Source organism: Silurus aristotelis, assembly GCF_946808225.1.
Source record: "Silurus aristotelis genome assembly, chromosome: 12".
NCBI lineage: Eukaryota > Metazoa > Chordata > Actinopteri > Siluriformes > Siluridae > Silurus > Silurus aristotelis.
In genome coordinates, this window is record NC_139585.1 from 11109010 (window position 1) to 11124446 (window position 15437).

The 15437-nt window shown below is 38.6% G+C and overlaps 2 protein-coding genes across 3 annotated transcripts in view; both read left to right on the plus strand.

Moving 5' to 3' along the window:
• ascc1 (activating signal cointegrator 1 complex subunit 1) overlaps nt 1-15437 on the plus strand; it is a 62106-nt gene that overhangs the window by 21426 nt on the left and 25243 nt on the right. The window lies entirely within an intron of this gene.
• Nucleotides 969-14541, plus strand: LOC310735063 (dnaJ homolog subfamily B member 12-like). Of its 2 annotated transcripts, XM_083557622.1 has the most exons (10): nt 970-1203; nt 3763-3928; nt 5461-5606; nt 6146-6319; nt 6657-6730; nt 8009-8118; nt 9639-9811; nt 12768-12908; nt 13821-13892; nt 13959-14541. In XM_083557622.1, the coding sequence occupies exons 1-8, from the start codon at nt 1071-1073 to the stop codon at nt 12884-12886; spliced, it is 1095 nt and encodes a 364-aa protein (XP_083413748.1). In that variant the 5' UTR covers nt 970-1070; the 3' UTR covers nt 12887-12908; nt 13821-13892; nt 13959-14541. The 2 variants fall into 2 exon arrangements, with proteins under 2 accessions (XP_083413749.1, XP_083413748.1); XM_083557623.1 differs by lacking the exons at nt 12768-12908; nt 13959-14541 and having other exon boundaries at nt 969-1203; nt 13821-13875.

The following is a 15437-nucleotide window of genomic DNA, read 5'->3' on the forward strand; positions in this document are numbered from 1 at the left end:
CTACCTACAAGAGGTTAAAAACCTGGAGAGATGGTGCCAGGAGAACAACCTTCTCCTGAACTTTAGCAAGACAAAGTTTCCGGCCTGCTTGTACAGTGCTTTGTCCTTCCCTCTGTAGGCATCTTTCTTGGCATTTTTTAAAAGTTTTTTCAGTTTGGCTGTGAACCATGGCTTGCTGTTACTGAATTTGCAGAAGGTTTTGGTTGGCACACACGTCTTCACAAAAACTGATGTAAGATGTCACAGTGTTAGTCAGTTCATCCAGGCTGTCAGTTCCAGCCCCAAAGACACTCCAATCAGTGCAGTCAAAGCAGTCTTGTAGTTCCTGCTTTGCCTCACTGGTCCATCTCTTCACTGTTTTGACTAAAGGCTTAGCAGATTTTAGTTTCTGCCTGTATGTTGGAATAAGATGGTGATCGGAGTTCCCAAAAGATGCCCGTGGTACAGAGCGATATGCGTTCTTAAGAATGGTGTATGTAATGATCCAGTGTGCTTTTCTCTCTTGTGGGACAATTAATATGCTGCCTGTATTTTGGAAGTGCAAGTGTTAGTTTTGCTCTGTTAAATCCGGATGCTTTTGCTCCAAGCCGGATATTTGTGTGTGTGTATGTATGTATGTGTGTGTGTGTATATATATATATATATATATATATATATATATATATATATATATATATATATATATATATATATATATATATATATATATATATATATGCTCCAGAAGGATTTCTGATATGCAAACATGTAACATGGAGGACACCAAATCCCACCAGAGCCAAGACCACAAAATGTGTCGCTTTATAATGATGGCATTGTCCTGCGCCTGGGCAAATATTGTATTGTAGTATTGTTAGTATTGCAATAATCATACAGAGACATTAATAATTAATTTGATTGAGCTGGAAAACGACAAAACAACATTAAATCCTCACACAGGGAGAGACAAATCAAATGTCAGTTTGTGTAACAGTGCTCGCTGTCTGACGTCATCAGAAGGCGCCGCCTGGATATGCTAAACGTTTATTTATGTTGCTACTTCTCAAGTCCTTTATGACATATAGAGCGTAATGGAAGTGAACAAGGACGAAGCGGAAAGATGTATCGAGATTGCGGTCAAAGCAATAAAGAGAAACGAAGTGGATAAAGCAAAACGGTTTTTAGAAAAAGCACAGAGACTGTTTCCGACCGATAAGGCACAGGGTAAGCAGTGATAAGCCGACTAGCTAATTTCCTCGCATTCGCTAAGCCTGGGTCTAATCTTTATGTCATATAAGAGTCGGCGGTCGTCTTTATCATGTTTTTAAATATATATTTTATATCTAAATGTCTTCGAAGTACGGCTGGACATGTCCTCACAATCTGATCACACTGCCTATATTTAGGCTCCTTTTTTGGGGGTGGGAGGTTCATTCTAACTGAAAACAATGCGAGAGAAATGTGTCATTGTCTAAAAATGTGAAATTGTATTTTATTTTATTCAGTGTGATGAATTGGTTCATATGGGATATTTGTTATTGTTCTATTATTATACATTTGTCTTTCCATGCATTCTAATCACAGTGGTCCTGTATTGCTGTTCACCAGGTTTCAAGGCAGCTTGATGGATAGATATCAATTATTAATAATAGAATAAATCACGATAGTCATAATCCATTTGTAATGAGCATGATATATAAAAATTTTAACAGCATCCTTCTGACATTATCCATTCAAATATTTGTATGTCTGAGTACTACAAATCTTACCACTTTTATTACTTCAATACGCTCTATCATCAATTGAATATGCTATTGTGAACTAACCAAGTCATTAAGCTGTGCTGAGACACACAAGAAGTACTGGAATATGATCAGGTGTGAAACACAGAAGACACAAACAAGCCCAGGAACTGGGGAAATATTATATTTATATTTTGTGATATTTTGTGGTGTCCACCAGTTGGATCAATCCTACACCTTGTTACTGTAAGAGTCGTCTTTTCATAGTTTGAGCTACGGTTCCTGGGCACAACCGAAGTTGAATGCATAGAACAAGTAGATGCTTTAAAAAGGTTAAGTTAGTGGATTGGGTAATTATTAGAGTACCTCTATTTATAATGAGATGATGATAATTATTCAGAATGAAAGAAAAAGGTAGTAATCCTACATCTGCAGATCTACGAGTAGCCCTTTAGATAACAGCTGTGTCAGTTGTGGGTTTGTGGCTAATTTAATACGGCTGAGTATAATAGCTAAGAAAATCTTACACAGCTTGCTTTATGCCTGTGAGAACTAAATATTATTATTATTATTATTATTATTAACTATAATTATTATGGAGTATTGTGCTCAGATATTTTGCCATATTACCCGCAATTACTGACTGTGTGCAGGTTGTGAAATTGCTTTTGTTTTACTTCCAGCTCTTAATTTTTTTTTTTAGCTTTCAGTAGTCATATGTGATTTAAATACATATTTTAGGAAGAAGAAGCAGCATAGGGTGACATAAAAGAAGAATAAGATGGTGGAGAGGGGGGAAGAAAGTTGATCAGTCACACCATGAAGTTATGGAAAAGAGTAGTGGGAGCCAGGTTGAGAGAAGAGGTGATCACCTGTGAGCAACAGTATGGTTTCATGACGGGGAAGAGCACCACAGACGGATTATTTCTTTTTCGAGAATGTTAATGGAGAAGTATAGAGAAGGTCCAAAGAAGTTGCATTGTGTGTTTGTGGATTTAGAGAAAGCATACGACAGGGTGCGGAGAGAGGAGTTGTGGTATTGTATGAGGAAGTCAGGTATGTGAGAGCAGTGAAGTGTGCAGTAAAAACGACAGACTGGTTCAAGGTGGAGGTTGGACTGCATCAAGGATCTGCTCTGAGCCCTTTCCTGTTTGAAGTGGTGATGGAAAGCTTGACTGACGAGATTAGACAGGAGTCTCTGTGGACTATGATGTTTGTGGATGCTATTGTTATTTGTAGTGAGAGTAGGGAGCAGGTTGAGAAGAGCCTGAAGAGGTGGAGGTATGCACTGGAGAGAAGGGGAATGAATGTCAATAGGAGTAAGACAGAGTACATGTGTGTGAATGAGAGGGAGGGCAGTGGAGTGATGCGGTTGCAGGGAGAAGAGGTGGAGAAGTGGAGGAGTTCAGGTACCTGGGGTCAACAGTGCAAAGTAATGGAGAGTGTGTTAGAGAAGTAAAGAAAAGAGTGCAGGCAGGGTGGAGTGGGTGCAGAAGAGTGATAGCAGGAGTGATTTGTGATAGAAGGGTATCTGTAAGAGTGAAAGGGAAAGTTTATAGGACTGTGGTGAGACCTGAGATTGGTTTAGAGACAGTGGCATTGAGTAAAAGACAGGAGGTGGAGCTTGAGGTAGCAGAGCTGAAGATGGATGAGGATGGACAGGATTAGAAATTAGTTTATTAGAGGGATAGCGCATGTAGGATGTTTTGGAGACAAGGTGAGAGAGGTGAAATTGAAATGGTTTGGACATGTGCAGAAAAGGGACATGGGGTATATCGGTAGGAGAATGCTGAGGTTGGAGCCGTCAGGAAGGAGGAAAAGAGGAAGGCCAAGATGGAGTTTTATGGATGTGGTAAAGGAAGACATGCAGGTATTTGGTTTAAAATAGGCAGATGTAGAGGACAGGGGGGTATGGAGATGGATGATCTGCTGTGGCGACCCCTAATGGGAGCCGCTGAAAGCAGAAGTAGTAGTCGTCATATGTGATTATTTTTCTAATAGACTGCTATTGTTAATTTTCTTTACCTTTTGATGTGTGCAGCGTTGTTCGAGTCTCTTGCTGCTGCATCCACTGAAAGCAGTTCTCCAGGAGACAGCGAGGGTCCTGAGGAAGACCAGTCCAGTGCTAATAACCACAGTGCAGCAGAGGACAGGAAATCCGAATCAGCCAAATCATACACTACAGAACAAGTAGATGCTGTGAAAAGGTAAGGGTTGTGGAATTGAAATTCTCACCTGGCAGCTACAGCATTTCTCATTCTTATTTCCCACATACACTTTAATCAATAACAAAAGGTGTGGGCTCTAGAATCCTTTTTGTATTTATGCTAAATTACACTGGCATTGAAGTTCAGTGTGTGTAACGTTTAATTATTATTTTTTTTATTAAAACAGAATGAAATAAAAGACAATAATCATACATTTGCAAGGTAGCCTTTTAAATAATATAAGATAATATAAGATCTACCTTTATTTGTCCCACAGTGGGGAAATTTCTCTGTTACAGCAGCAAAGAAAAAAATGAATGCAATTATAAAAAAAAAAATAGACATACTATAGTATACAGTATATACACAACATAATGTATAAATACAAATAAGAAAAAACAAGAGACCACTAGTAATGTTACGCACGTATTGCAGGTAATATTGCACACAGTTAAACAATAATAACAGTGTGTATTATGGTAACTGGTTCACTGGGAGCAGCTTCGAATGTAAAGTCTAATAGCAGCAGGGAGAAAAGACCTTCTGTATCGCTCCTTCTGACACTTAGGATGTAACAGTCTGTCACTGAAGGAGCTGCTCAGCGATAAAACTGTTTCATACAGGGGTTGAGAGGCGTTCTCCAGCAATGATGATCATTTTGCTACCATCCTCCTTTTTCTCACCTCCTGTACAGTGTACAGTGTAAACCCCAGGACTGAGCTGGCCTTCCTGATCAGCTTGTCCAGTCTCTTAGTGTCTGCAGTAGAGATGCTGCTGCACCAGCAGACCACACCATAGAATATGGCCACCACAGAGTCAAAAAGGTCTTTAGTAGCTCTCTCTGCAGTCCAAATGACCTTAGTTTCCTCAGCAGAAAGAGTCTGCTCTGCCCTTTCTTATAAATTGCCTCAGTATTATCTGTCCAGTCCAGTTTGCTGTTCAGATGAACACCCAGGTATTTGTAAGAGTCCACTCTCACAATGTCCTTTTCCTGAATGTTCACTGGTGGTAATGATGAAGTTTGTTTGTGCCTACGGAAATCCACCACCAGTTTTTTTTGTTTTCCCAGTAACAGTTAACCATCAGCTGCTCACTAAATAATTTGTATCATGCATGCTGAGTAAACCAGTCAACAGTCATGTTTGTTCAAAATGCACATGAAGAGCAGCAGTTTCCCCAAATCTCTGTAAAAGAAGAAGTATGTCTGCTGAAGCATTGCAGTAAATTTGCACACCACACAAAAAAAAGTCACATGATTAGCATGACTGAAATGATTTTCCCGTCTCTTCATTGGCACTTGTATCAATTTATATTGAAATAATTGTAAATCAGTCTCTGTCTGAGCCTGTTTTTCTTAAGATCATGATTTCTCTAATCTGCTCGAAATAAGTTCACCCTTTCAGTCATCCTTGACTCCTGTTCTCCATAAGTTCTAGAGGTTTGTTTAGAACAGTTAGTGCCTATTTTTACACAGATGATAAAATATAAAGCTTGTCCATGTCTTCTTATGAGTGCTGTTCTGTTCTTGGCAGAATAAAACAATGTAAAAGCTACTACGAGATTCTCGGGGTGCAGAAAGACGCTTCGGACGACGATCTGAAAAAGGCGTATCGGAAATTGGCGCTGAAGTTTCATCCTGATAAGAATCATGCACCTGGTGCTACGGAAGCTTTTAAAGGTGACCATGACATTTTAGTACTGTAGCTTATTTACATTGGAAAGGAATTCAAGCTTTCTCTTGACACTGCTTAATGCCACTTCTACTGTACTTATCATAGTGAGTAATGTATGAGCGTTTTTCAACATCACTGTATTAAAGAAATGGGACAGCTGGAAGTGGTATTTGTCGACAGACAGACAGACAGACAGACAGACAGACAGACAGACAGACAGACAGACAGACAGACAGACAGACAGACAGACAGACAGACAGACAGACAGACAGAAATGTGCAGACACTGTTGTAATAATCATTTAGAAGAAGGTTATAAGGCTAATGCACTGGGAAAAGGTACAGCAAAGCTGAATAAACAAGTACATTAAATATATGTATACATAAATATGAAATATTAGGCAGGATGTTCAGTATGTACGGTGTGTGTATATATAGATAAATATCAGTGCAGATGTATGTAAGGCACAATCTGGTCATCGTTCCTGGAGTTTCATGCAAATTCATTGTAGTTGTATGTTAATATTGTTGCTTTGTGTTCGCAGCTATCGGGAACGCATATGCCGTGTTGGCCAACCCGGAGAAGAGGCGCCACTATGATCAGTACGGCGAGGTGAAAAGCTGCCCTGGCAGACGAAGGCACTCCGAGCGAGACTTCCAGGCTGATATCTCCCCAGAGGATCTATTTAACATGTTCTTCGGCGGAGGATTTCCCTCTAGTGAGTGTCCATGTGTTGGTTTGCTCTGTGACACTGCATTATGAGACAAAAAGACTTCCTGATACTCAGCTTTTGCACACTGTGACAGTGTTGCTCTCTGCAGGAACATGTATCCGGATGTGGCTATATATATTTTTTCATAGCTTGTTAACAATGTCAAAATGCTAAGCAGTGATTTGAATATTTAAATCTGATTAGCCAGGTGTGTGTTGCCATGCATTTGATCGCTCTTGTACAAGCTCTTGCAGTCTACTCAGTGCATCCTTAGTGTGTTTTTGAGACTGTGTTACTTTGAGATGTCAGATCTGATTTTATTCTTGCCAAATTGTTTTCTCAGGTAATGTTCACATGTACAGCAACGGGCGAATGCACTTCAGCCGACAGCAAGGTGCAAGACGAGAAGAAAGGGGTGTAAGTAAACAGGTTCTACAGCTCTGTTAACCAAAATGAACATTCAGGAGCTTTGAGAATGAATCTTTAAAGCACTTTGTTATTCTTCTTACTGTTGTGGACAATCTGAGTTATTGCATAGTTAGATCTGCAACATTATGTAGTTATATAAGTAAAAAGAATAAAGAAAAATAAAGAAAATAGTTGTAATTAGTGGATTAGTATCCTACGTAATAAATAAATCTTATCTACAGGCTACACTGCATGGTCAAAAGTTTGTGGACGCCTTAACATCACACTCCTGTACATGCATTTACATTTATGGCAATTGGAAGACACTGTGCCTTTCATTCCATTTCAATTGCTGTGCCTTTCATTCCATATTCCGCACCCTCTTTTAGGAAGACTTTCCATTAGCTCGAAGAGCACAGCTATGAGGATTTGTGCTCATCCAGCCTCAAGATCTTTAGTAAGACATTTTGAGTTCCAATCCGAGAAATGTTAAGGTCAAGGCTTTGTGCAAGACACTCAATTTCTTCCACATCACCCCTGACAAACCATGACTTCATGGCTCTTTAACAGGAAAACAATGCCCTGGTACACAGGTTTGGGCCTTTTAGTTTCAATAAACAGGAATTATTATGCAAAGACATCCAAATTTGTTGCAGCATTATAGGGAAGGAGGGTGTAATATTCAGGCCTCCATATCCTTATGGCCAAATGGGAGGGTTTTGGCTATACAGGAAGTTTGTGAAACTCTTGTTTCCTCACAGTACTTTTAAAATTGTGGGATCACAGCAGGCTTTGTGTAGAGTATTCAAAACCTGGGCATTGGTTGGACTTGGAGTGCACTCGTTAATAAGATTGTTTATGAACATCACGATTGCAGGATGATGTGCAGTAAGAGCCTTGGTATGTGTTGAACAATAGAGGGCAGCAGTGAGCTGTGTATGGGACATGTTCACTATACTGTAGTGGCACTAGAGGCGTTGTGGCTCTCAGATGTAGAAACCTGATGAGTTATTTCACACAAACACATTTTGTTATAGCTAACTATACAATGCATACTTGCTTTCTCTTTGTCATATTTTTATTGATGGTACTGATAAATTGTTTGTGTCATTTGCTAGCTACTTTGTTAACCCTTATACATGTATTTGCTTTTTAGTGTTAATTCATTAATAGTTAATTAATTTTGTACTAGAGCTATATTTTGGCATACTGGCTAGACTGGGCTTTAAGTTCATTTTAAGGTTTCTTTAAATGTGTGTGTGTGTGTGTGTGTGTGTTGTACTACAGGGTGGTTTGGCTCTCTTGGTCCAGCTCATGCCTATACTCATCCTTGTTATTGTGTCCACTCTCAGCCAGATGATGGTGGCTGATCCTCCCTACAGCCTCAACTACAGACCGTAGGTTCACACGTTTGACTCATTCATCATAAAAACAAGGGTTTAATTGAAAATCTGTTTTGCATATGAAACACACAGTTCTATAATTTGCCATTCATTTGCTCAGATATCTATGTTGACATCTAAACAGCTGTCTTATTTACACAAAAAAAATTGGCTGTCACTTCCTATTAATACACTGAACCTTTTTTAACCTCTCTACGAGTCTGTTAAGGTACTTCGTCCCTACACTGTAAACAGTTTTGTTATTATTATTATTAAAGTAAGTAATAATTTGACACTTGACATAAGTGCCTCAGTGAAAGGTGTAGATCAGGACTGAATTGAGGTGTATTTGTCCACACTGTTCACTCACTGGAGGTTTGGTAAGACCCATGAGGACGTGATGACTGTGTGGACGTGTAGTACTATTGGATAATCCAGCTGTGTGCTGATGCCGTCACTGACTGGACTGTTAATCAATAGCTAATCATATTTGTGGAGTGACGAGCCAGCTTCAGCTCCAGCTCCAGCAGATACGACCGATTTATAATTCCCTACCACAGATGGGTCATTTAACACACACACACACACACACACACACACACACACACACACACACACACACACACACACACACACACACACACACACACACACACACACAGAGCTAATTTACAGCTAAAGTAATTTAACTGATATATAAAACTGTAACGAAAAGGCATGTTAATATTATACAAAATGCGCACATGTGCAGTTTTTTGGCACGCTTTAAGCCTTTTATTTGTTTTTTCCTGATATTTTTAACTAGAGAAGCCATAATTTTGTTAGAAGGGCCAGCAATTTTCCTCTTCAGCGTAACTGAAATTGCAGCTAGATTCATATTTAGACAGTTATTAAGCAATGAATTACAGTTTTTTTTTACTGGAAATACTGTCATCACTACAATGACAAAAAATGATCTAAGTTCTCTGAAAGAAACACTTTCAGGAATCAACCACTCAGTCTTATATACTTATGACCCATCCTTTTTTTTTCTTTTTTAAACCATCTGAAATTAATACACATAGTTTATAAGTTGCAATCTCCTTGTTCTTTTCTTTAAAAAAAAAAAAAACACTTGTGAACTGTGTCTTGGGGCTGTGCATGCTGCTCAGGTTCTTATCTAGGTCCACACTAGTCTTTAACTGAACCCTCATGTCATATTCCACAGTCTGACCACCCCTGAGTGATAATGATGGTGAGATAAAAACCCTCAGCAGACTGGGCTGATTTGGGCCAGAGCATAACCTAAGAACATGATCTCTTCACTCGTCCCTTTGACCCTGACTGCCTATCACATGCAGTTTGTGTTGAAAGAGAAGTGTTTCAGAGATTTCCACCATCATCCTATCTCTGTTCTTTCTTTTGCTCCCTGATTTGAGAATTTGAATGAATAATATGAAGGCTTTTTAAAAACCGATGCTTAATTAACTCAGATGCAGTCTATACGTGATCAGATTCTCTGTTTTTTTAAACACGTGTGCTGTTTTGGGTTGCAGTTCTGTAGGTCATACACAGAAGCGGATGACTGAGACCCTGCACGTGCCGTACTACGTGAGCGAGCGCTTCAGTCAGGAGCACAGCGGCGCGAACCTGAGACAGGTGGAGCGCAGCGTTGAGGAAGACTACATCTCCAATCTCCGCAACAGCTGCTGGAAGGAGAAGCAACACAGTATGTGCTTTTCTTCCTACAAACACGATTCTAAATTATTCCACTGTTCCTTTATACACCTTCATACACAAGTCTGGTTTATAAACAGATAATCCTTTACTTTCCAGTTAGAACTTTGATCTCGTACTTGCATAACATGCTAATCTGAAGCCATGGGTTGATCAGAGTTTAATGCTGTCAGCCCAAATGCAGTGCTCAATGAGGTAGAGCAGAGGACCCCAAACTTTTTTTTGTGAGGGCCACATAATTTTTCCTTTCTTTAATGGGGCGAAGCACTACTTTTCAAGACATATATAGCCTTTTTCATGGAAGTTAAATGAGGTTTTTTTCATTTTCATTGCCATTGAAATCATAACATTTACTTACTTATGCATATGGTTGGAGGGTGAATCTAACAAATAATTAGGTTATTAGAGGTCGACCATAGTGGATTTGACCAATACCGAGGTTGGATCGTCATTACCGATAACCGATTAATCAACCGATAGTTTTTAAAATGAATAAAAAACAAATGGATAAGAAACAAACAAACGCAGCACTCTTTATTACAAAAAAGTACTGGATCATAAAAATGTGCAAAGGAATGAATCCAATAATAAATAAAATTATAATTGATAAATTATAATATAATAAATATAATATAGCGCTCTCTGTGCAGCACGCAGTTTCACTTGTATAAAAACTAACAGCATGTGGACTCAGCAATTCGCCTCTAGAGGCCGCTCTGATAATGACATGGATTTTTAACTAACTTTCGGTGCCTTGAAATGAATAAAGCCAATTTTTATTATCAATGATATGAGTACAACATATATTTAAAATGCACATTTCAAAATATATTTCTGGCCGTTTCAAATGTGGAGGCGGGCCTTATTCAGCCCACGGGCCGTAGTTTGTGGACACCTGAGGTAGAGAGGAATAAGCCACCCTCTGATTTGCACCTTCATAATAAACATTGCCTTTTATATTTTTTTATCTTTTGTATTTAGAGCTATACTCTACTTTAAATCTGTATTTAGACTTGTAGTTAAGTTTATAAGGTCCATCGATATTTATCAGGAGGGCCAGTTTTCTGGTCACCTTTATTGCTTCTAAGGTCTCTTGGTTTTTCTTGGTTAGATCTGTCACAGGATGTGAGGTTTTTCAACCATGTCTAGGTCACTTCCTCAAATTAGGCAATAGGAAATGGGCACCAAATTAAGCAAATATTTTCAATAAGGTAAAATATGCTGACAATACACTACCCTATACCCCATACTACACTAAACTACACTACAATACAACATAATTGATTTCAGCTTAACATGTAGACTGCTTGTAGATTACTGTCCAAATGTGAACTACAGAACACAGAAATCCAGTACTGGTCCTAAGTACAATTGTCATTATCAGAAGTGGCATTTTTATTCCTTAATTAACTTCAGGCCCAGAAATAGCACTAAATCCCACAGACATCTGCAGAAAAATCTTTAATATAATTATAAATTTGTTTTTTCTTCACACTCGATCGATCGTGTTTTTTATTTGTTTTTTTATTATTTATTTTAATTTTTTACTTGACAAACTGCTTGTAACTATTAAAACAGATTAGCACTTTGCATTGCATTTGTTAAACATAAATATAACACAAGTTAAAGCATCAAATCAAATCAAATCAAATTTTATTTGTCACATACATACAGGGTACGACATGCAGTGAAATGCTTTAATGAGAAGTACTCCTTTTACATGTGTACTTGGGTAAAACCAAATAAAAAAAAATCAGTTTTCCGATCAGTTTTCTGCAAGCACACAGTGAAAGAACCGTTACGAAAACTCTTGCAAAAATCACAATGAGACGTTGTGGTCATGAGACGAGTACTCATTTAAGTCGATTTATTTATTCGTTTTAGAGTAGCGAGGAATGGCGCGTTCTGAAATGAAGTATAAAAGGTTATTAGATATATATAAAAATATTACACATTAAAATGTGAAGTAAAAGGTTATCGAAATGAAAATCCTCTGAAGGAAAAAGTTAAACTATTCTGGCAAAAACATATAGTAACACAGTAAAAACTCTAACGCTGCATATTTGCATTAGCTGACTAGCTTGCTGTTTCTGCACTTAACTGTCTATTCAAAAGGAACAACTGAGCATTGCTGAGTATGTATGATATTTTGTATACTTTTCAGTACTACACCTTATAATGAAACAGTCCTTTATGTAGTTCTAGTTGGGGGACTGGAATTAGGCACATGTCTTATGTAATAATAAAAAAGCTATAATTCCTTATTTAATTTTTAGTAAGGGCTTTAGGAGATGAGTGCAAGGAGAGAGGATTTATACCAGATAAGACACAAGTTCTACCCTTGTGTATTTTTTTTTTTTTTTTTTTACAGGTCCAAGGAGACGTGTGTGAATTTTTCTTTTTTTTTTTTCACTTGATTCCCTGAGTCAGCACTACTTGTTGATCTATCCTCTTTGTCCTCCAGACAAAGCCACAAAACCACAAACCGTTTCCTTCCACTGGGTTGTTTGGGTTTTTTGGTTATTTCTACACAAGCAGACACGTCACACCGCGTCACCATTAATCAGAATCGCTAAGGACGATTAGTCCAGGTTTCTTTCTCTGTTTTTGCTTGAATTCTGACTCACAGCGTGCGTCGTCATTATCTTACGCCATCACCTGAATGCAGTTTAAACAGTATTCCTCGGAAGGAATTGTCGTCTTTCTTTTACAACACGTATCAAAAAAACTAAAAGCAGCTGAGAACCTGAACTGAGAGATGCGGTGTGAGTAAATACGACCCCTGATAATCCTGCAGCAATGTGACTCAAGGGTTCGGGGGTGCCCTTTTTTTCCCCACATATGGTTGTGAGTGTGGGAAGGGGACGTTGCTGTGACGACTTGTTGATCAGTGTTGCAGCATGCAGATTGAATATCATATCCGTGTTTGTGTGTGTGTTTGTCCACAGAGGAGGGCTTGCTGTACCGCGCACGCTATTTCGGTGACAGTGACCTATATCAGAGAGCTCAGAGAATGGGCACACCAAGCTGCTCCAGACTGGCTGAGGTTCAGACTTATGTCCACTGATAAACCAGCATGATCACGACAGGTGAGGAAAAAAGCGTGACACTGATCGACGCCCTGCTTTATTAGTTACTACAGACTTTAGGCAACGTTTACAAAAACAACCAACCTTAAGCCATGCAGCCTTCTGTCTATGGTGCACTAATTCTCAGGTGCAGAACGTGACCATTTGGGGCGTACGGTGCTCATTTGCTCATATACATTAACAAATTCTGCAGAACGAAAGAAAATAACGGACCAAATCCGATACAAGCAGGTTTCCTAATTACAATGACACCAGCTAGGGGTGTCTTTTGCAAAACGTTAATGAAAATAGTTCTATTGAAAGAGATTTTTTTCAGATTTTGCGGTTAAACCCTCATTTCTGAAATGATGCTTTAAGTAAGAAATCGAATATAATAGAGGATGATGTTTTAGAAAAATCAACAAGTGTGACATACAAAGCGGAATCACCAATACCACAATAGAAATGAATTTCCCAACAATTCAATGTTAAATGTAGTGCTGAATGACATTTTAAATGCCATTAACTATTTTAGAGTTGAGTTTAATGTCAAGGAAAATCCTTAAGACAGACAAGTCTAAAACAGACCCATTTTCAGCCATGTTTGTGCAGCACTTAAAGCACTTAGCCTCACCAATACAACTGATTAGAGAAAAGGAGAGTAAACAGCAGTAGAGCAGCACTGAATGTTTGCCAGTACCAACATATTTGCAGAGTTCTCCTCTGTCCGGTGTCCTCTTTCAGTTCCTTGTCAATTCTTTAGTGATTTGCCAAGCTTGACCTGGCTCTTAGGTGGTCCATAACTGACCCTTATCAGTGTGAGAAGAATGTATGGCCCCACCACAAGGTGTGTGTGTGTGTGTGTGTGTGTGTGTTTCACATTCATATCATTGTGACTGTTTTAATTGTTTATTTTCTTTTGTATTTTTTTAGGTGTATAATTGAATCTTCTTATTAAAACTGTGGCAGACTGGTGGCATCCAGGCAAGGGAGACAGATTTCTACGTGTGTGTGTGTGTGTGTGTGTGTGTGTGTGTGTGTGTGTGTGTGTGTGTGTGTGTGTGTGTGTGTGTGTGTGTGTGTGTGTGTGTCTGCGTGTGTATGTGTATGAGAGATAGAGAGATGTGTGTCAGTGAAAGATCGTCCTGTACAGGTTTGTATAAGAACAGCTCTTCCTCCAGCCCTTTACAGACCTGAGTTACACCTCGGTTAAGCAACGATCCAATCTTTTGAGATATTTTTCCTTCAATCTGAAACACGTTTCATTTAATCATGCTGAAACTGGATGTGCAAGACCTTTTATTAGGTTCCTCTATATACCACGATCTAGTCACTTTGTATTAATTTATTAATTTATATAATTGTACACTTAAGATTTTAGCGATGCAGGTTAGGTCACATGCTAATATTAGCATTAACGGTAAATAAAAAAGAAATAAGCACTCCATAGTTTAATCTTTCATCTTCACCACAAGGACTTACACAGCTTTGTAGTATTTATTCAAAAAATCAGGATGTTTTTTTAAAAGTATAATAATATATATATATTTTTAGATTTTTGCAATGCTGACTAAAATAAATAAACTAAAAGCTGTAGCAAAGCTTTTCCTCTGGACTATAACAAAACAATAAAATCTTATGTGCCACTGCTGAACTTTTTTGAAGTCGTTGTGGTTTGTGCGTTCGTGCTGAGGAAGTGTAACATTGTGTGCACAGGGGTGGGACTGGTGGGCTCTGTGTGTGTTTCAGGAAGGGAGGATAGTGAGAATTGAGTGAGAGTGGAACCGTGTGTGTATGCATGTACGTGTGTGTGTGCGTGTGCGTGCGCGCGGTTGAGTCATGCCAGATTTTGGCAGACTGTGTAAGCTAAAACATGCAGCAGCTCACGTTCCCCAGTAGTCAGTATTCACGTCTAGATCATACCGGTCTCTGCTGGATTTGCACTTCTGATGCGAATTCTCTTATTACTGTACATTTTTCTGTCGATTTCTACATTTTTATGAAGTTTTCTAATTGAATGTGAACGCAAGAGCACAAGCATACACTATTTCTAACATTATGATGATAAAACCTTCGATAAAACAGTCCCAAAAATTATTCAGATACAAATTGGTGAAGTTAGTAAAGTCTCATTATGCTATTGGGAAACTGATCAACTATAGACAATGTACATCTGTTCACTATCCACTGTGAATGAAATCAAATGAAGAAGGTTGTTTATTAAAGTCTTCTGTAACAATTTATAAAACATACATAATTGTTTTGGTCTGGTTCCTCTCAAGGTTTCTTCCTCATAACATCTAAGAGAGCTTTTCCTCGCCACAGTCGCCCCAGGCTTCTCATCAGGGATAAACACACACCGTTCACCTTGATTCTTAAATACTGTAAAGCCACTTTGAGACAATGTCCCTTGTGAAAAGCGCTATAGAAATAAACTTGATATAATTCAATGAGAACTGACTTGTGTTGTCAAAAAAAACATTTTCACTTGTGTGCAGTTTTATAGCAGGGCATAAACCTATTGTATTTAAAAGGGCCAATGTCTGAGGA

Coding starts and splice junctions, on each gene's coding strand:
- LOC310735063 (XM_083557622.1), top strand. CDS start 1,071: ATGGAAGTGAACAAGGACGAAGCGGAAAGATGTATCGAGATTGCGGTC. Junction 1,204..3,762: donor TCCGACCGATAAGGCACAGG/GTAAGCAGTGAT, acceptor TGATGTGTGCAG/CGTTGTTCGAGTCTCTTGCT. Junction 3,929..5,460: donor CAAGTAGATGCTGTGAAAAG/GTAAGGGTTGTG, acceptor TGTTCTTGGCAG/AATAAAACAATGTAAAAGCT.